We start from the raw sequence: 20,643 nt of genomic DNA, 5'->3' as shown, positions 1-20,643 counted from the left end.
TTGTGAAGATGCAACATTGCCTACCCAAGTATAACAGAGCCTTATGCAATAAAAATTTTACAGATGTCCTTCTGAGGGGAAAAACGATTTTCCTTTTTCCGATCTTACAGGAAGCCTGCCCACACGTTAGAAATACAAAGTTAGTATATATAGAAGCACAAATTAGGCATCTTGGAACGTCTGCGTTTTCCAACCACAGAGAAACGCAGGAATTACTGTGAGAGTTCACAAACCCAGCTACACTGGATTAGAGAAATCTTTCCCTCCAAGGGTCTAGTGGGGCTGGCAGACGACTCAAGGGAAAAGGGACTGACCTAAAAAGATTTCTCTGAACCTTTAGCTACTGAAGGTCCACAATCAGTTTGTGTGCTTGACAAGGCTGCTGATAGAGACAAGGGAAAGAAACTTGGCCAAACTTTTACATTGCATTTGAAAAAGAGGGCACTTTTCTCACACGCTAAAAGATTCTTGGAAGATGTGTCAATTTCAGCTTCCCATCTGTCATTTACCTGGATAATTTAAATCCATGTCAGATAAGTATTATTACAAAGTACCTAAAAAAGCACTCATTATACCAGTAGAAGATTAAATAATCCAACTGGGTTCTAGAAAAAATAGAGTCACGTCCTACTGACTTCTTGGAGATTTAGTTTAGGATACCTTTCAGTCATTTACCATGAATACCTAAATACTATACCTTTCACTTTTCCACAGGCATTAAGCTTATATTTGTTATATAAAACACTTTCTGTTAGGAATTTTAAATGTTAAAACTACTGCAACTCATGTAAAAGGTTTAAAATTTCTCTGCTCCTCAAATAGGAAAAAATGACTGTCCATCCTTTAAGATTCAGCGAGAAAGACTTCTGATTAAAAGACTGCGGCACCCTGTGCTAACCCCACACGCTTTCCCTAAGGAAAGATTTTTTTTTACAATTCATTCCATCTCTAATCTGTGTTTAGAAAGATATTGACCTTGGGGACTCAGAAAGGCAGGTCGGACAGAGAAAGGCCAGTCTACACCGAACCGAACAACTGCAATTCTAACAAGACACCTTGGTTTGGAGAGTAAACTTATCACATACAGATGGTGGTGGGGACGACACTGCTGCTGCTCATGATGACAAAGATGGAATAGGAAGAAGAGGAAGAAGCAGAAGGAAAATGAGGCAGAGAATAGAGAGAATCCCTAATGATTCAGATGCATTCACCATGAGCCAGAGATTGTACAAAATATTGGTATTTTATTGACACTGTCTCACTTAATTATCACAAGGACGCTGTGGGGCTGGCAGTCTCACATCACTCCCATTCAAGAGCTGAGAAGGGATCCTCGGAGGGATCTGAGAGGACAAGCCCACTTGGCAACAGTCACAGGATCAATAGGTTGCAAGGCTGGAACATGAGTGCCCTGGTTGCTGAGCCAATCTCCAGGACTCCACGTCCATATGATGGATGTAACGATAGCATTTATTCATGCCCAACTGAGTGAGTACCTTGGAATGGTGGGGCAGAAAAACATTTACCATTTGGTGATAGACAACCTACCTCACTTGTAAATTACCCAATGATTTCATAATGGTTTGAAAAATACCATGGGAAAAGCTGAAGCACAACCAACCTACAGGTGCGATGTCTCTTCAACAGAGTGACAAGCAATGGTTCCAAGAGCCATCAAGAGTTTTCCAGAGCCCTGTGCTAGTTCATACTTCCACTGGAGGTTGCAGAAGGGGGTCACACACAAGGACCACTGAGCAGGGACAAGGGTCCCAGGTGTGAGGAGATCCCAGCCCCTCAAAGGATGAGGAGAGGACTCAATGGGCAAACCGTTAGAACAAACGGGCCGAGAGCAAGCTGCACGTTGAACGGCACAGAGAAAGTTAACGGTCATCTGCCTACTTCGCTCAGCTGTCCTGAGCAATTAACTATTCACTAATTAGTGGGCATCTGGAATGAAAAACAAAACATAAATATGAAACAGGGCAAGTTTGTGTTCCCATCCAAGGGCACAAACAATGCAGGGCATGTATGGCTGATAATCTAGACTTTATCCTTTTTCAAAAGTAAGCATACTCTCGGGGAATATTAATATAGGTAGGGAGTATGTAGAGTCCCTCATATTTTCTGCATGGATGAGATCTAATAGAGACCCAGCCACAAAAATACAATGTAGAAAACTCAGACATGGGCTTCCAGAAAAACCCTATGGTAAACTTTCATTCCAAAAATAAAGGAAAAATAAAACGAAATAAACCTCTAACAAGGAAAGAAGATGAACACACACACTACATCTCCTCATTTCTGTAACCGTAGAAGTTAACAACTGTAGCCATAGGGCTGAGAAGCACTTTTTAAACAGAAAAATTGCAGGCTTTCTGAAAAACTAACAAGAAGCCATCGAATCTTTTCCTCTATGTCTCTGACCACTTAAAATAAAAATTCTCCCTCCACTGAAAAAAAGTAATGTATCTTCCATCTTTACCAACAATATAATCTGGTTGGGGAGGAGGGGGGAGCAGTTGCTTAGACTTAAGGTTGTGTGAAGCGCTTTGATCTGTGCCCTGATGAGGGAACATTCCCCTCTGCTTCAAGCCAACTAATGAAGGGATGAAATTAGCTTTTATCCTGGGCACTTTCTTGAACCAAAAAACATGCACTAATCAGCTGTCCTCACTCATCAGTCATCTGGCTAATGACCTTTTGCCTTAAAACACTAAAATTTCTGAATGATGTGGAAAAAGGAAAACACAAACCAGTCCCCCTCTGTGGCACACGATGGATCATCTGGAATTGGAGCCGGGAAGGTTAAACAGCAGGTCTGTATCCTGGCAAGGTGATAAATCTGTAATCAAGAGCTGCACGCTTGGGCATCTCAATATGAACTTCATTACTCCACCATCGAATTATATATTTTAACTAGAACCAGGCCGGAAACAAGCTCAACCCTTATATAGTTTCTTTTGCATTCGACAACCATTCCGTGGGTGTGTTCACTATCCCAGTTCATTTCTTAAACTTTCTGAGTGCGAGAAGAGGCGCTTACGAGGTCTCCGGTCTGAGAATTCCAGAAGAAAGTAGAATACACAGAAAAATCTTCCACAGGAAGGAATTTGGCCCTGGTTGGTTAAAAGAGGTTTGTTTGTTCCTCAACAATAAAGCAAAAAATATATATATTAACAAGGGGAATATCTGCCATTAAAGACATCTGCTAGTGCCTCCCAATTTAATAACCCCCCCTCCTCAATGGATTTTCCTCCAGGAGGATCTACTTGGGTGGAGAAAATCTGGTTTCAGTTCCCAGGAAAGGTCCATGTGGATTAGCCACAGACGGACACCTTCCTGACAGCCACCCCCCAGCCCCTGAGGTACAAGTTGCTTAGAGATGGAAAGAAATGGTTTCCCTAAAAAGAAGGAACAGGATGTGGGAGAAGTTAAGAAGCAAAGTAGACAGTAAATTAAACATCTGCATAAAATAGTACAAGACAAGTAACTCTTTAAGCGCACATGCACACACACACTGCCTGCCGTGGCTCCCGCAGCAAGTGCCACGGAATGGGGACAACTTACGATAGTGAGGCTCCATGTAGCCATTCCTGGGGTCCATGGCAAACACAGCCCCGCGGTAGGGGACAGAGGGCTCGGCCAGGTGGGGCAGGGACCCATGGATCTCCTTCTTGATCAGAGAGGCCCTCTCGTCGCTGGATGTTGAAGGCTCCTCGCTGATCTTGCTGAGCCCCGGGGCAATCTGTGGCTGCATAGTGACTGCGTTTCTTCTCTCTCTGTGATAGGTCTGTCCAGGACTTTCATCCTCTGAAGACAGAAGGGAAATGAAAACTCTGTGAGCACTTTGAGGAGATATTCAAAAACCATCATCAGCTGGGGCTCCCCGTCCATCCATCTCCCCGCCTACAAAAGAAGCCTACTTCTCATTCTTGGCAACTGTGAAAGCTAGCCATGACTGAAGGGTCTCAAGCCAAAACTGTTTATGAATGAGGGTCCAAGATACAAATCGAAGGAGGAAGGGGAGCAGGAAATGAGCCTATTAAATTGAGAGGTCAGCAAATTCTCATCTCCGGCTTCCAGCCGAATATGCCAGTGAGGTTTCCCATCAGGGACCTGCCAGTATCCCTGCGGGGCCTGAGGAGTTGGAGATTTTGCCAGACTAAGGCTGTGGATTGCCAGCTTCTCCTGGACTGATGAAGCCAGGCCACCAGTGATCCAGGAGGCAAGGGACCCCTGTTCCTCGGAGGAGGACCTGTTAGAAAGCAAAACTTGTCCTTGTGATTTTATTTTTAAGTCAGATGTGTGATCCACTGAGAGATGAAACAGTGCCAGACATGGGACAGAAAACCCGCTGGTTCCAAGGGATAAAGTTGGCAATCGTGAAAACCTACAGTGCCCCTTACAGGACACTTCCTGCTTCGGCCCACAGAACAGAGCTGAGAGCTAAAAGGAAAATGGGGACAGAATGTGGGTGTGGAGGGCGTCAGTTACACTGATCTACATCCACACTCTGGTGGGCTCCAGACATCGTTTCAAACATGTAAGAAACGTCTTGATGAAATTCAAGCTCCCTCATACTTCTGTTCCCTTTCATCTGTAAGAACTTTCCATCTGTCCACTATGGTTCTCTGCAAATTTGACTGGATGGCCTTTCCAATAACAGCAGATCAAACACCCGTGGCATAAAATCAAACCAAACTGGCGATCAGAACCCACAACCAGTGGACCAATTCATCTGTAAGAACCATACACGCACTCTCAATTATGTCCAAACAAGCTCTGTGTTTAATCCACAGACTGTGCTCTGGCAGATAAGTGCTGATGGAAACAAAGCTGTTAGGACACTGCTTAGACAGCTCATTTGAAAGCGGTTTCTCATTCCTGATCCTAAAAACAAAACAAAACAAAAAAACTATAAGTGGGTATAAATAATAATACTGTTGTACTATTTAGTTGAACAGATCTTGAACTCATCTAATCTTTACACACAAGCTTCTCTTCAAAATATCCAAAAAAACAGAGATATGTCTAGCTGAGTAGACATACTCTCTTAAACTTCTCTTAAAAAAAAAAAAACAGAAAAAAGTATGCTTTAGCAATTTCAAAGCTCTTTTGACAAATTTAGAAGAATAGCTATGAACATGAACTAGTGTGAAAATACAAACTCAAGTAACAACAATTCTTTTGTGATGACTAATAATTTGAACTACCTAAAGCCAGTAGCAATTCTCATTTTCCTGCCTATGTTTGGGACCTGAAGAAATAAGCAGTGTATGTTTCTTTTTTTTTTTTAGCCTAGCAAATGACTTTCAAAACCAAATAGGCAATGAGGTATGTTCTGGACTTAACAGTGATTTTGCTGACTACTGCTGGGTAACTGTGAAACATTATTTTAGCATTATTTTGTGCAGATCTCCACCCTCAAATCTTGTAATGATGGGATAAATTATGAGTTTAATCTATCAAGTAACTACTAAAAAAGAAAATGGTCACATTTTCACACATTGATCTTTACAAAAGCAATTCCAACCATGTTTTTGCTAGTTTAAAAACAAACTACAAAAACAACAACAACAAAAAATCCTACATTTTAATGTCTCTTGCTAATACTTGGAGGCGCTAATCCACACTCAAACTTCATTAGCAGTAAAGTTGCAGGCTGCAGAATGAAGGTTTTCAGTGATGTAAAGACAGAAGGATGTCAAAAACACTCAAAACTCATAGCTGGTTTATAAAAATTCCCACCATGGCCAAAGTCATATTTTCCACTAAGGCGTGCGTGCACAACTTCCAATTTCAACTTTGCTCTAAGGTGTAAGTTCTGCAGAATGGACCTGCATTTGGAAAGCCAGGCAGCTCATACCAAGAGGGACTGTGACATGCAATTAGCATTCTCTGGGAAAGATGAATAACCAAGCCCTACTAATCTGTTCCAAGTTTAAAACAGGATTCCCTTGACTTAATCTTCCTAGAAGAAATTAACTTTTCTTCTCTTAAAACTGCATCCCTACAAGAGTGAGTTTCTTAGACATGAAGTCTTTACGGACAAGCATGTGTATCCAACTTCACGAATAACTGAATAATGGGCATGGACTAATCACAGCCCTCCCACCTTCTCCCCCACCTCGTAGGAGAAAGAAGCAGTTAGGGGGAGGCGCGTGAGTAGAAACGGGAGGGTCTTTTTAGCTAAAAATTAATTTCTTCATGAGAGTTAACACAATATGCGTGAATATCAAATTAGAACAAGAAATCAGCAAAGTTCAAACACTTAATATGAAAAAATGAACTAATTCTCTTAGTAAAACACAGGCCAGGATTTTTTTCATGTGGAAACTTTCATCAGACTTACTCTTAAACGAATCAAGACTCCCACATTTTCACCTACTCTCCCTCTCCAGAAAATTCCAGCAGGTGATTATTTCCTGAAGTTCATCTCCTATACTGAGTTGATTCTGAGGGGCATTCAGGATGAAACCTTGACAGTACACACCCCCAGAATACAAACAGCTATGAGGCTTGAAAGCATGTTCTCTACAGTGAAAGGGAAACTTTCCAAGCCATATTTCTGCCTGCTCTTATAAATTTAGCAACCACTCTAGCAAGCCAAAAAGACGAGAGCTGTCTAACCTTGCTCAGTCGAGCTGAGTTGTTCAATAAAGTTGGAGAGTCAGTGCAGACAGGCTACGCCAGGCCAAATTATTGACAGAAACATACTGTCCACCATGGCAACAAGCAGAAGTCGGCTGCAAAAATGTAAGCAAACAGCCCAGTCTTCCAGAAGCATCTGCCAGTGGACTTGAACAGCCAAACACAGAGCGACTTGTTCGTGCCTCTCTCGGTTCAGCAGCTGCAGGCTCAGAGGGTCAGACTGAGACATGCAAGTCTCTAAAAAGCTTCAGGAGAAAAACTGTTTTCAAACCTGTCATCACCACTTTGGATCCCCTACCTTCTGCAGATCTGTGCTCCAGTGGAAATTAGGGAATTCCCACCCACTGCATGGAGGGCTGCCCCCACATTGCATTTCAGAAGCTGTCCCAGGTTTTCCCAAACTTATCCAAAGGCAACCCACATTGTATCAGACGCACTTGGTGCCATAAACTCTCACAACTCAAGAGCGGCTTCATTGCCAAGCATTGCTTAGACCATTTACAGGGAAGGTTTCCAGAAAGTCATCATGTGCTGAGAAGCAGGACTCAACACACACACACACACACACACACACACCTGTGCATTTGTTCAAACTCTTGATTGACTTCTCCTGGAGACCCAGGACACAAGTGCTCTTTTGCATTGGACTGGACAGAAAAGTTTCAGATGACTGTTCCCATGGAAAGGTAAAACCCTGCACCGCATCACCAACCAGGAACACTTCCTGTTCCCCTGATCAAATCAGTGGGTTGAGGATCTCGTGGTACAAGTGCGCACCTCTTTGAAATGAACGTGGATTTTAAGCCGTCCCCTGCAATACCGTTTTAAAAGCATCACGCCTGTCTTCCCCCCAAGACACAGAAGACACAGAGCGAAAGCGAACAGACAGATACTTACAACTCAGTCCCCAGCTCTGGCTAGCTACTTTCTGCAAACTTCTCTTTCTTCTGGGCTTTCTCTAGCAGTGCAGACCTGCTAGGAACATTCTCGGTGTCTCCCTGCCTCCCCGCACCCTGGCCCTCTCCCTCTCCCAGGCAATGCTTGCTCCCATTAGAGGAATTAAAAGTGGTTGGAGCCATGCTAAATTTAACAAGCTCATTAGTATTCTTTCTGAGTGCTTCCGAGTGAACTCTCTCTATTCAAGGCACTCTCTCCAGCAGAAGGGTCAGGCTGGCTAATCATTAAATCAAACTAATGTCACCCTATCACAATCAGCCCCAGAGAAGGAGGGTTTATTATTTCAGTTTATGCTAAATAAACGGTTTTACAAACGGTCCCCAAGCAAGGTCAACAGCAGCTTCAATTACAAGACAAACTTAACAAGAGTTGCAATAAACCAAGGACCCCGTATTGACTTAAGAACAGGCTCGACGCCACATATGGCCACTAGCGGGGTTGTACAGGAATGCATATTGGAAAATAAAGGAAGAGGGGGCGCTTCTTTCTTTGCCAGAATTTGCCACTGCACAGCGACTGTTCATTCACCTCTCTGCAACCAACTAGCCGCTCAGCTCAATTCACTCCACACAAAGGCTGGAGCCCAGACCTCAATGGACCGAGTGAAACACGTTCAGAACTAGGCTCTCTATTGTGACTGAATTTCTTAACATCTTTTCAAAAAGCGGAGAATGCCTTGAGGCTAAAGGAAGAAACAGGCTAATGGTGAATTGGGAATTCAGAGCAAATTTCAGAGCCCTTTCCTCCTAGCTTTTGAGGTTGAAAGCAAGCTCTTTCCTTTCAAGTTTCAAAGTCCTTTTTCCTCCCGCAGTGTCACAGAAGGATTTGAAAAGAAGGTAATTGTGCTCGCAGTCTCCCTGATCAGAGCTTACGTCCTATTTCTGGTATTTCGGAATACTTCTTGCAATAATAGTGCATATAGCTCAATCCCTTAACCGGCCTGCACTCTGCAATTGCTCATTAAATGAACAATTGCGGGTATAAAATGCCTTTTATGTTCAAGGTCTGGATATAAGATAAGCATTCTAGGACTCTAAATTTGGTTTACTAAGGAAACTCTCCATCATTAAATTACAAAACTGAAGTCAGAATATCAGGCTTTCCCAGAAAAGTGGCACTCAAATTTCGGTGAGCCCAAAAGGCGGGGCGGCTGGGGGGAGGGGCAGAGGCCACAAAATGTTAAGGAGGGAAAAAAAAAGGAGTGGATACTCAGATTTTGAACAGAATAGGATTCGAACAAGAAAATAATATTTCCGTGTTTAATAAGGTCTGAGTTTGTGAAACCTCATCATTTCCAAACTGAATGATATCATCAAGTCATCTACAAATGGATCAAAACACAGGTGTGAGCCTCCATCAACACGCGGAGGGCTATTCCTAACCCCTCACCAGCGAATGTCAACCCCCTTTCTTCATAGGCATTTAGAACAGTCTTTGGGACTCTGTGGGAGAGGGTGAAGGTGGAATGATTGGGGAGAATGGAATTGTAGCATGTATATTATCATAAGTGACCAGTCCAGGTTCGATGCATACATTTTCCTCTGTTCATTTCTTTGCATTTGTGCTTTTTTAATAAAATTCTTTTTTAGAAATAAAAAAAATAAATAAATTAAAAAAAAAAAAAAAGAAAAGAAATAATCCGTTTCTGCCACAGACCGCTTATCTTCTCACTTGCTCCTCACCAGAACCCGGTGTTACAGCAGGACAAGGCATTAGGGCCAGATTTCTGATCAGAAATATGCAACCATGTCCCTTATACATGATGTAAGAGGAATCCTAATTACACCTTCGACAGGCCACAAAGTCCTGCTAACATGAGGAGAGGTCTGCTCCCAGGCAGCTTTGGCGAATGATACCTGTGGCTTGTGTGCAATCCCAGCCTCCACCCCCATGACCATCAATTAAAGGAAGGGAGGAGAGTAATTACATTTTGACGATGTGACATTTTCAAATCCTTGATACTCTCCAAATAAGTTTTTATCAACAAGCAACCACTTCTGGGAAAAACCCAGAGGGCCCCAGGTCAAATCCACGGGGGGTCATCCAACTTCAGGGTCTTAGTACCCTGAAGCAGCTTATCCCCACAGGTATGAGGACAGGCGCATGCCTTACACAGCACGCATGCGTGTATACACACACACACACACACTCACACACACATACTGTCTCATGTTGAGGCTCGACCAATGGCATCTGCGTGTTACTGCAGGTTTTAGTGTGCTCCCACAAGCCTGGAGCCCCACCTTCCTCTCTTCTAAGCAAGAAACAGAACATCGTTTTCTGCTTTTCCCCCAGGAAATTGCTTGGCTGTGTTTGGAAAGAGCATTATTTCATGTTTTCTTATTATGCATTGGTTGCATCTTGTCAGCTTTTATTTCTGTGGTTATTTACATTCTGATGTTCTTTGAATAAAAAAACCAATGGAACCCAACTCTTCGCCTCCTTGTTTCAGAATTTTCTCTAAGACTGCCCAAAGAGAGATCAGAAATGAAAGAGAAGAGGCTAAGTACATTCACAAGGTTTGTAGAATTATGCCAAGAAAGTGGGGCGGGGAGGGGAGCGGTTAGTGTCTGTAGTTTTCAGAAGCAGAATCTTGACCCTTTCCATCCTGACTGCAGAGATGCCTAAGCCAGAAGCTGCTCCCTGGAATCTTAGAGTCTGGCTTCCAAAGGGAGGAGCAAACAATGCCTTCTCTAAGAACATTTCCAATGCCCTTGGGGTCAGACATCGCCCTTGTGCGGCTACACATACATCTCCCATTGACAATGACTGATGACAGAGGGAGTGGCCCAGATGGATCCGGGAGAGAGCTCTCCGCTTTGTCTGCAACCTTTAAACCGACTGCAGGGCCTGCTATAAGAGAGGGCGGCTGGGGGATTTGAAGCTTTGGAGAAATTCAAGTGGCAATCCTTCCTCAAAGACCACGGGCTCAAAAATTAACGGGTAGCTAGCTCTCTCTGCCTCCTCCTATCAACGAGGAGATCGCAAGGGGAAAGCAGAGAAGTCAAAAACGTCCCAGCAGCAGAAGTACAATTTGTTGTTTGGTTTTTGTTTTTTTTTTTTTTAACATTTCTAGAGTTCTTTTTGCCAAAGAACAAAACATAGTCCAGACTGACCAGTATCCCACCAGCCCTTCACTAGAAACTATTTGCTCCCAAGGACAGGTTAGTACTAAACCCAAGGCAATTTCTGGCCTTACTCCCCACTACTCAGCTTACAGAGCTTCACACAGCTTTATAAGGGGATCCTGGGATAGAAAGAGTGGAGAGAGAGTAAGACAAGAATTTAGATAAACTGAAGGGCAAATCTGACACTGCTGTGAGTTCCTGGGAGCAGGGAGCTCCCAAGGCCTGGAGCAAGCAGCCTCTTGCCTTTTTAAAAATGAGGGCTCCTTGCCATCTGGAAAAGCAGGGGTCGATCACACCAAAAGCTTCATGTCTGAGGCCTCACCAGGCATGCCCTATAGGATTTACATCCTCTTGCCTCATCTCTCTGAACCCACACCAATCAGAGGTCCACACCCCTGCCCACCTCGGGAAGGATGCTTCTGGGTGTTAACACTATGCCTTGGGCCAGCACACACCCAACCTTACTAACCAGCTTTCAAAGTTTTAGACAGAGCAGTAGCCAAGCCCCACCTGTACCTGGGAAGAGGAAGACAACAACCACCACCAGCAGAACAGGCCCCTGAGGGCCCCGGCAGGCCATCCTGTAAAACAGAGATCTTCCTAATTTTCCATGAGCCAAGAAGAACTTTCCTTGCATTAAGAATTCTAAAATGTCATGAAGCTTCTTCTATTAGCCTGCTATTACTTACTAGTCACTGCTTACACAGAGTGAGTTAATTAGTGACATCAAAGGCAGTACAATAAATTCTCAGGAGGGCCCCATTTTTTTTCCTTCCACTTAATAGCGCATTTATGCCTATCTGCGAGTAACAGTCTCAGGAACATTTAGGTATCAGAGAGTTCTTTGACAACTCGGTTTGAGTCTTTTATAAGCAAAGAATGAAGAGTCTCTCTTCCTTGCTTTGCACCTACAACCTGAGCAGTTAACCACCCATAGTGACATCCACAACCCACAATCATAAGAGACATGGTGGAATGTCTGCTCACAAGGCTCAAGTAAGCTGACAGCTGCTGTGGCTGCATCCTCCAACGGGACCAAGCTTATTGCCCTGGAGCTCTACCCTGCCCCGGGTCCTGCCATACTTTGGGGATCTTTGTTCCACGACCAGGGATCAAACCAGTGTCTCCTGCAGTGGATGCAAAGAGTCCTATCTGTTGGACTTCCAGGGAATTCTTGCTCTTCCTTTAAAGGCAAGTACGGAAAGAAATCTCTGTGTGTGACAGCCTCCGCTGGCCACACTTCTGAATGGTGGTTCCCAGGTTCTCACCCACCCAATCCCCTCCCTAACATCAGAGTTCCATTTCCTAAATTTTCCTCTGTGTTTGAAATTTGGTGTGGGGGGGGGGTAAACACAAATTTAACTGGCTTCATCTGGTGTGTTGATGTTGCCTGGTTTTGGTTTTTTAGAAAACTGGGTAATAAGAAAGCCTGAGCATATGGCGGTATTGTATTTTTAATAACATTTTACAGACCATGCTTACTCTACGGCAGGAATCAGATCCTCCTGGAGAGTACACTTAAATATCAAGAGAATATCATTATTGTACAGAAAGGAGTTGGAGGCTCGACCCCCACTGGGACCAGATTAGCGATGGCGCAAGGGTGCTCACCTCTGCTGACTCAGCCTCTGGGCAAGGCCAGGTGCTGCCTGGATCAGGTTTCCACCACAGAAGCTCCCTCTAGCCACTGCCCACTTTGACCTCAGCTATGAAACTTGCATTTGAGAAACCCAAATGAAAATAGCACATTTTGACTCTTCACACTTTTAATAGAGCTAAGTCTACTTCTAGTTACTTAGCCACAAAAGTCTGAAATTTTGGGAAACACTTTGCGGGAGTGGTTCAGAAAGTATGAGTAAAAGCAGGAATGGTCACAAAACCTAATCTCCCCCTAAGTCCATGCTGATGGTCACAGACAAGACAGGAGGCTTTGGTAACCTGCTGCTCTCCTCTCCTCCGACCAACTGGACAGGGCAGACACCAATCATCCAGCCTCTGCAGGAGACTGGGAAGCAGGATACAGCCAGACCTTTCTTTTGCCCTTTTTCTAACTTTCCAGATACAATACCAGGGGAATGTATTTTTATACTCAAGAAGTCCCAGTAAAATTGATTAAGGAAACAAATAAAACACCAAATTCATCTACCTTTCCAAAACACAAGGAATTTTTTTTTTTGGTCTCTTTCATCTGAACAATTCAAATTCATTAACCACATACCAGTGAAATACAGCTAACATCTGCTTACTACGAGATCGAGAGGACTTCACCTGTCTTGCTTTACTCTTCACTGTTTAGACCTGTTTAGGCGCCCTGATTAGACACTGTTGTTCTGTGCATTTGCCAGAGGAAACTATGGCACAGAGAAGGTGGGCTATGTACCCAGGACACACAGCTGCTTGGTGGGCAGAGCCTGGGACCCAGGCAGTCAGACTTTAAAGCTCCTACTTAAAGATCTGGCTGTTGAACTTCCTTACTCAGTGACAAGAAATATAAAATAAATGTGAATTCTGATCAATGCCCTAAGACTTCCCAGGTGGCACTAGTGATAAAGAACCCACCTGCCAAAGAAGGGGATGTAAGAGACACGGGTTCGATCCCTGGGTCGGGAAGATACCCTGGAGGAGGGCATGGCAACCCAATCCAGTATTCTTGCCTGAAGAATCCCATGGACAGAGGAGGCTGGTGGGCTACAGTCCATGCGGTCGCAGAAGAGCTGGACATGACTGAAGTGACTTAGCAGCAGCAGCAGTGACCTAAAGCATGCGTCTGGGAACTTCACAATCACCAAACCCTGCTGCAGCATGAAAGCGGCCACAGACAAGACGTAAACCAGTGGGCATGGCAGTGTCCCCATGCTTCACTTCTAAACACAGAAATCTGAATTTCACGTAATTTTCATGTCATATTTAAAAATGTAAAGAGCTATCCTTTGTTCATGTGCTGCAGAAAAACAGGCAGCAGACTAGGTTTGGCTATACACACTTCAGACTAGCTATTACCCTAAAGGAACTTACCCACCTTTGCCAATAAATCTTGTACCCAAAACAATGAGGGATATTACAGTAAAACTGCAAAAGCAGTAATACTGAGAGTGGGGGGGTTTATGGAGGGCGAGTCACTATTAAAATACTTCCATAATCCACTTCCAGGCTGTATCTTAAGAGAAAAAAAATTAGAAAAGAAGACAATTTATTTTCAAGGATATTCATCACGGTGTTATTTATAATACGGCAAACTAGATAACAAAATTAAAGTCCATTATCTTAGGATGGAATATTGTTCTTAAATACAGTGAATCAAGGATTTTAATGAATATAGGAAAAAATTTTACTGAGCACTAAGTACTTTTCTAAGGTGTTACATGCCAATCCTATGAGGTAAACACTTTTGCACTTCTCATTATATAGATACAAAAAGTGCTGTTTATTTATCTAAGAAAACACAGCTAGAAAGAAGCAGAGCCTGCAATGGAATTCAGAGTCCACTCACCCACCTGACTACTATGCTTTCAAGTTCTTTAAGGAGTCAAGTTTTTGGAGGAGGGGAAGGTGGAAAACAAATATATAATTATTTCTATACATTTTTTAAGTTTTAAAAAACGCACCAAGAGAGCATGAAATATTTCTATGCAATGTTTTTCCTTTATGGTTCTGTATTTCTCAAGAATTTTAGAGTGTAGAAATAGCTAATTTCTTTTACTCTTGGTTTTAATTTTATCCTAAGTATGACCTTTACAATAATTCTCTAGAGAAGTCCAAATTAAGTATACCTACATTGAAAAATTATCCCATGAGTTTCTCTCCTATAGTCTTATTTTATCTCCTGTAGTCCTGTAGTCTTATTTTAAACTATTTATCCCACCTCTTAAAGCTATAAGTGCTTGCTAGGCTATTTTTACACATATTAGTAACACGTTACAATGATATTGGGCTTTATGTAATTTCACTTACTTCAAATTCAGTTCAGTTCAGTTCAGTTCAGTCGCTCAGTCGTGTCCGACTCTCCGCGACCCCATGAATCACAGCACGCCAGGCCTCCCTATCCATCACCAACTCCCTGAGTTCATTCAAACTCATGTCCACAGAGTCGGTGATGCCATCCAGCCATCTCACTCTCGGTCGTCCCCTTCTCCTCCCGCCCCCAACCTTTCCCAGCATCAGAGTCTTTTCCAGTGAGTCAACTCGTCGCATGAGGTGGCCAAAGTATTGCAGTTTCAGCCTCAGCATCAGTCCTTCCAATGAACACCCACGATCGACCTCCCTTAGAATGGACTGGTTGGATCTCCTTGCGGTACAAGGGACTCTCAAGAGTCTTCTCCAACACCACAGTTCAAAAGCATCAATTCAAATTATAGGACTATTTTTAATTATTTTGTACTATACACAAGCACCTTCCAACAAGTACATTCCTAACATGCCCTAATGTCCCTTCCTGCCAAACCAGCTTTCTCCAGGTCACCCCCTGAAAGGTACAAAAGAAAAGCGCATTAGAAAAAATTAAAGAATTTTAAAAAGGAAAGTGCATTAGAAATGATCGTTACTGCCATGGCTACTGCTCACACTCACTGAGCTCGTACTGAAAGCCAGGTCATATGCCGAGTGCAAAGGCATTAATCCCATTGGCTGCTCACAGTCTGCCAGGTGTGCAGTCCTGGCACCCCAGTTACTCAGGTAAATACCCTGAGGCTTAATAAGTCTAAACCACCCACTTCAAGCCATCCTTCAGGTAAGAGGCCAAGTCAGCAGGACTTTCTCATCTATCAATATTATAAATGATGATTAACCCCTGCAAAGTGGCTACTACAAAGGCCCTGAAAGCTGAACATTGATTTGCTTGGCATTCCTTTAGAGGTACAGATGAAGATGATCAGTGTTAAAATTATTCTACCCCTTCCTATAAAAGCTATCAGGAAAAGATACTTTAGTCTATAATCAAGTGACCCGTTATCCAGTGTCTCCAGATACTGAAAAGCTATTTATGCAAAGGAATATTTACCACCGTCTTTGGGGGGACTGTATTACAGACTTACATGCCAGAAGGCATCTGAGTCTTTGGTTTGTGTTCAAGTTAACAATAGCTCCAACAGTTTAAGCTGCATGTAGTTTATGGAAAGGGGCATATGTCCAATAGTTAAAGAAGCATATGGTTTATAAAGAAGAGGGGAAAACTTGCCTTGGGAAGCAGCTTTGCTTGGGTTATTTACCAACAAACCAAAGGTCCTTCATGCAGCCCCAGAGCATACTTCGCCTCCCACAGGCTGGCAAGGAATGCCGAACGAGTCAATAAAACCAGGGTCCCCGTGAGCAAGAGACCTTCTCCCCAAGAAAGATGATAATCAAATTATAGCAAATTTCAGAAAGTCTTCTCTCTTTTCTTAATCAAGAACAAAACCAGACTCCTTCTTAAAATGCACTATTAGGAACTGTAACTGTTCCTAAAAGTGCCAGATAGATTTTCATCCATGCAATATTAAAGCTAACAAGCGTCTTTTCAATTTCTTTTAATGATGAGGTATGCAATAAAAATGCAGCAGTGCTTCGATTAGGCAAAGGAGCTGGAGCAAAAAGTACCAAAATAAATAAATAATAAACTTACATGGGCCACTTACCAAAAATAAAAGCATTTAATTCAACCTTTTACAGGAGGCACACGCAGCATTCTGAAAGCAAAAAAAAATTCTCATAACACAAACCTCTACTTAAAAATCACTGCCAGGGGCTGGAACCAGGGCCGGGTGTTATTTCTTTTTCAATTTATTTTTTAATGTTTGGATATTAATGACATCAACTGCCATATCGTATATATAATAAGGCAGCTTGGAATAATAAAAAGAGTTAGAAAACCTAAGGACCAGACTTGCCTCCAGAGCTTTATCGGTGTGTGACCCTGAGTAACTTATAAAATATACCAGATTGTCAGTTGCCTTACTTAACAGGCAGACAATAAAACTTGCCCTGCTTACTTGCCAGCATTTCCTGAGGGTTAAACAAAATATGATAAGGATCTTTATAAATTATGGCATTTATGAATGCCAGGTACCAGCACTAATTTCCTCATTATCTGTTTAATAATCGTGCAAAGCAGGACGGTGGGATGCACGTGGGTTGGGAGGTAGTGGCTGAGTTTCCAAGGCTGATTCTATTGCTCCATCAGTTGAACTTCAGGCAAAGTCACAGAAATTTCTCTGAGCTGCTGCTTCCCCTGATATAAGATAAGCCATCACCAACCTATTCCACCCAACTTCTCACAGATTCCTAGGGGAAAAGATGGGATTATACAGAAAATACTGTAAGGGAACAAACCGCTATGCACATTCACCAAGAGCCAGGCTAGATGTCTTGGGAGCAAATAATTGCTGCTTCATAACTAGAAAGAGGATCCAAGTTAATGACCTATAATTTAACTGGCCATCTCTTTCACCTGCTTTTTAAATGTATCTTGGATCAGGCCCATAAACAACATTTACAAAGTATGCCTACTTAAAATTTGCATAGAAAATATTAACCTCTGCTCTACTTGGTTTGCTACAATGACTTGAGATACTTGAATCTTCCCAAGAAATCCATGTGCTGTTTCTCCATGAGCAATATTTACTAAAAACGATCAGGTAAATTCTCCTAGGGTGACTGTTGGCATCTTAAAACTACTTCCTGTTTTGTTTCTGTATGGCCAGTGTACTAAGACTGGATTATACAGTTTTCAAAGGCTAAAAAAAAATCAAAAGAAGAGGAAAGTTTCATGACACATGAAAAGGACATAAAGTTCAAACTTCTGTGTCCATGAATAGTCTTATGGGAACCCAGCCAGGGTTATTCCTTTTCATATTGTCTATGGATGCTTTCTCCTTATAAGAGCAGAGTTGGGTATGACAGAGACCAAGGGGCCCTTGCAAATTCTAAAATATTTACTAGCTAGTCCTTTCCAGAAAAAGTGTGCCATCCCCTGATTTAGCCAGCTTAGGGACACCCATCAGTGAACTGATGAAGCACACCTGAGAAATACATACCAACAATAACGCTGCTGCTGCTAAGTCGCATCAGTCGTGTCCGACTCTGTGCGACCCCATAGACAGCAGCCCACCAGGCTCCTCTGTCCCTGGGATTCTCCAGGCAAGAGCACCGGAGTAGGTTGCCATTTCCTTCTCCAATGCATGAAAGTGAAAAGTGAAAGTGAAGTCTCTCAGTTGTCTCCGACTCTTAGCGACCCCATGGACTGTAGCCTACCAAGCTTCTCCGCCCATGGGATTTTCCAGGCAAGAGTACTGGAGTGGGGTGCCATTGCCTTCTCCAACAATAAGGCAGCACCATTCAAAACACTAGTAGTGAGTTTCCCAAACCTTAAGGTGGGTACTAACATCATCCTTCATTTACAGATGAAGGAAACTTGCTTAGAAAAATGCAGCTCCCCAAAGTCACAAGTCAGTGAGTTGGCAATGAAATCAGTTCCCTATCCTTCTAAACCTGACCATTTATACAGTGAGGAAAGGTAGATTTTGTCCTTTCTCATTAGCTTAAAAATAGAAAACATTTCCTGACTGTTTCCTTTCTCAGTGTTAAATAATGAATTTTAAATATACAATCTGAGATGTGTGTGATTAAAGATCAGTCTCCTTATCCAGCTTGAGGTGCGTCTGCAGTTGTTTGAGTTCTGTTCTTTTCAAAACAATCACAAAACAAGTAAGTACATATTGGTCAAATGTGTCACACTCTCCTGGCAGTTGAAGTTGATAGAGGCCATTTCCCACATCAAGCTACTCAATGGGCCTTTTTTAAATACAAGAGAAGGTACCTTCTGCTGAACCAGACATAATCCACAATGATCTGTTTTTGAAGGCAGGACAACCCAGGCTGGCATGTATCAATATTTTTGTTAATAAGGGTAGAGGAGAAACCTGCAAGCATTCAATCTTGAGATTTCCTGTTCCCACCACACTTGGAATCTCCTGACCAAAAGGCAAAAGCAGGGACTTCTCTGGTGGCCCAGTAGCTGAGACACCATGCTCCCAGTGCAATAAGTCCAGGTTCTATCCCTGGTCAGGGAAGAGATCCCATAACTAAGAGTTCACTTACTACATCTAAAGATCCTGCATGCTGCACTAAGCCCTGGCATGTGAAGTGAAGTGAAATTGCTCAGTCGTGTCCAACTCTTTGCGATTCCATGGACTGTAGTCTACCAGGCTTCTCTGACCATGAGATTTTCCCAGGCAAGAGTCCTGGAGTGGGTAAACAAATAGCTTTTAAAAGGCAAAAGCAAGTTTAGTCAGGGTTCCAAGAGAGTGTTTCTGCAATCTGTGTGAAGAATTCCATCCAGGAGGTTTAGGGCTGACCGAATCAACACAAAGAATGCAAACTGGTCAAGATCAGCCATTATTCACACTGGATGCATATGGATGCACCCACGTCTAAGTCTCCATCCTTAACACAGAGTTGGTGAAGTGGACCAATGAACAGTTAAGTCAGTGTCAGGGAGGCTACTGAATAGGAAAAGGAGTTTCTTTAGCTGTTGGATGTGGGCACATACATCAGGCAGACATTCTTGAAGGAGGTTTGGACAAGATCTGGTTTGAGAAAGTCTTAGCTGAGTCTCCTCTGCACTTCGAACTTTCAAACATGCTGGTCAACCTCCCCCTAACCTCTCAGGGATACATTCAACTCAACAGCACAGTATTAATCATGACTCTGAGACTCCAAAATCTTGCACCTTGGGTTTAAAGGCACCTGTGTGGTTTTGTTTATTTCTTTTTGCACTTTTCTTTCTTTTTTAATTCACATCTTGCTGACACAAGTGGAAATTCCAATTTCTTGGCAGAAAAACCTGACGTTTCCTGCCAAGCCATTCAGATAAAAATTCTTCTATCCTCCTTTCGTGGCTGGGTCCAGCTCTACTAAAGCCCTCAAGAAGAGTTGGAGGAAACAGCAACCAAGACACATAATCCAGGCATTTTTATTGTGCTTGACAATTTTATTAATTCTATTGGGTCTCTTTAGTCTATTCTATCATTTGTAAGGAAAGGAAAAAGAATCTTGTATGGTCCAGCTAGCAAATGTAACATCCCCTCCCTATAAAGTGAATGCATCTCACAGTTCATTCAACAGAATGTTAGCAACCACTGCAACTTCAAGCCAGAGAGAAGCAGCCTCTCCTGGGCTCTCAAGCAGCCAGCCTCACAGAGCAAGGAAGGTCATTTTTATTTGTCTTCCTTCCTATGCATTATTGGCTCTGGACTTCTAGGAAAGCATGGTCCATAAAAGGAAGAAGGAAGCAATTTTTAAAAATATTTTCAAACTAATCTTCGAAGCTACACCACCAATCTGTCCAATAACAGCAGTATTCACAAATTTCAGATCTGCCATCCAAACACTGATTCTATGCAATCCTGACCTCTTTCTATAAGAGGTGGCCAAAGTCTTCCTCGCCAAGGGCTTCATAAATTACTCTGAATAAAACCAAGAGATACAGGTACGTATCTCTGTGCCCTTGCCTGTCTTCTCATTCTGCTCCTTATCTCCCCACACTAGAGTGCTCTACCAGCTCAGCCTTCACTGTCACACCCCTCCCAGTGCCAGCAAGGAGTGCTCATCCTCATCACCAGCTCGCCTTTGCCACGTAACTGCCTCTTTCTGATTCAACTTTTCTCTAACAATATCTTTGTTGGACCCAACACCAGCCCATCCAATACACCATCTCTCTTCTGTATCTATCATACCACTGAGCAAATTCTAAACTCTTCTGACCCTTATCTCTCTCTCTCTCGTTTTTTTTTTTTTTTTGATGTGGGCCATTTTTAAAGTATTTAATTTGCTACAATATTGTTTCTGTTGTGTGTGTGTTCTGGTTTTTTGGCCATGAGGCATGTGGGATCTTAGCTCCCAGACCAGGGATCAAACCCACACTCCCTGCACTGGA

At 42.8% G+C, this 20,643-nt stretch overlaps 1 protein-coding gene across 2 annotated transcripts in view; it reads right to left on the bottom strand.

Annotated features, from left to right (window-relative positions):
* The window catches only part of GLI3 (GLI family zinc finger 3), a 323,331-nt gene that overhangs the window by 215,472 nt on the left and 87,216 nt on the right, over positions 1 to 20,643 (bottom strand). Inside the window, exons 2-3 of one of the 2 annotated variants that reach the window (XM_055421144.2) lie at positions 16,346 to 16,396; positions 3,568 to 3,810 (exon numbers count right to left, since the gene is read on the bottom strand). In XM_055421144.2, coding sequence (XP_055277119.2) covers positions 3,568 to 3,757 — 190 coding nt within the window. In that variant the 5' untranslated portion in view covers positions 3,758 to 3,810; positions 16,346 to 16,396. The remainder of the gene's footprint in view (positions 1 to 3,567; positions 3,811 to 16,345; positions 16,397 to 20,643) is intronic. The other variant, XM_055421143.2, reaches the window with a different exon arrangement.

Source organism: Moschus berezovskii, chromosome 3 (genome assembly GCF_049115385.1).
Source record: "Moschus berezovskii isolate FMDL1 chromosome 3, NW_MosBer_1.0, whole genome shotgun sequence".
NCBI classification, from domain to species: domain Eukaryota; kingdom Metazoa; phylum Chordata; class Mammalia; order Artiodactyla; family Moschidae; genus Moschus; species Moschus berezovskii.
Note: the sequence above shows the minus strand (reverse complement) of the source record. Positions and strands in the feature narration are given on the sequence as shown.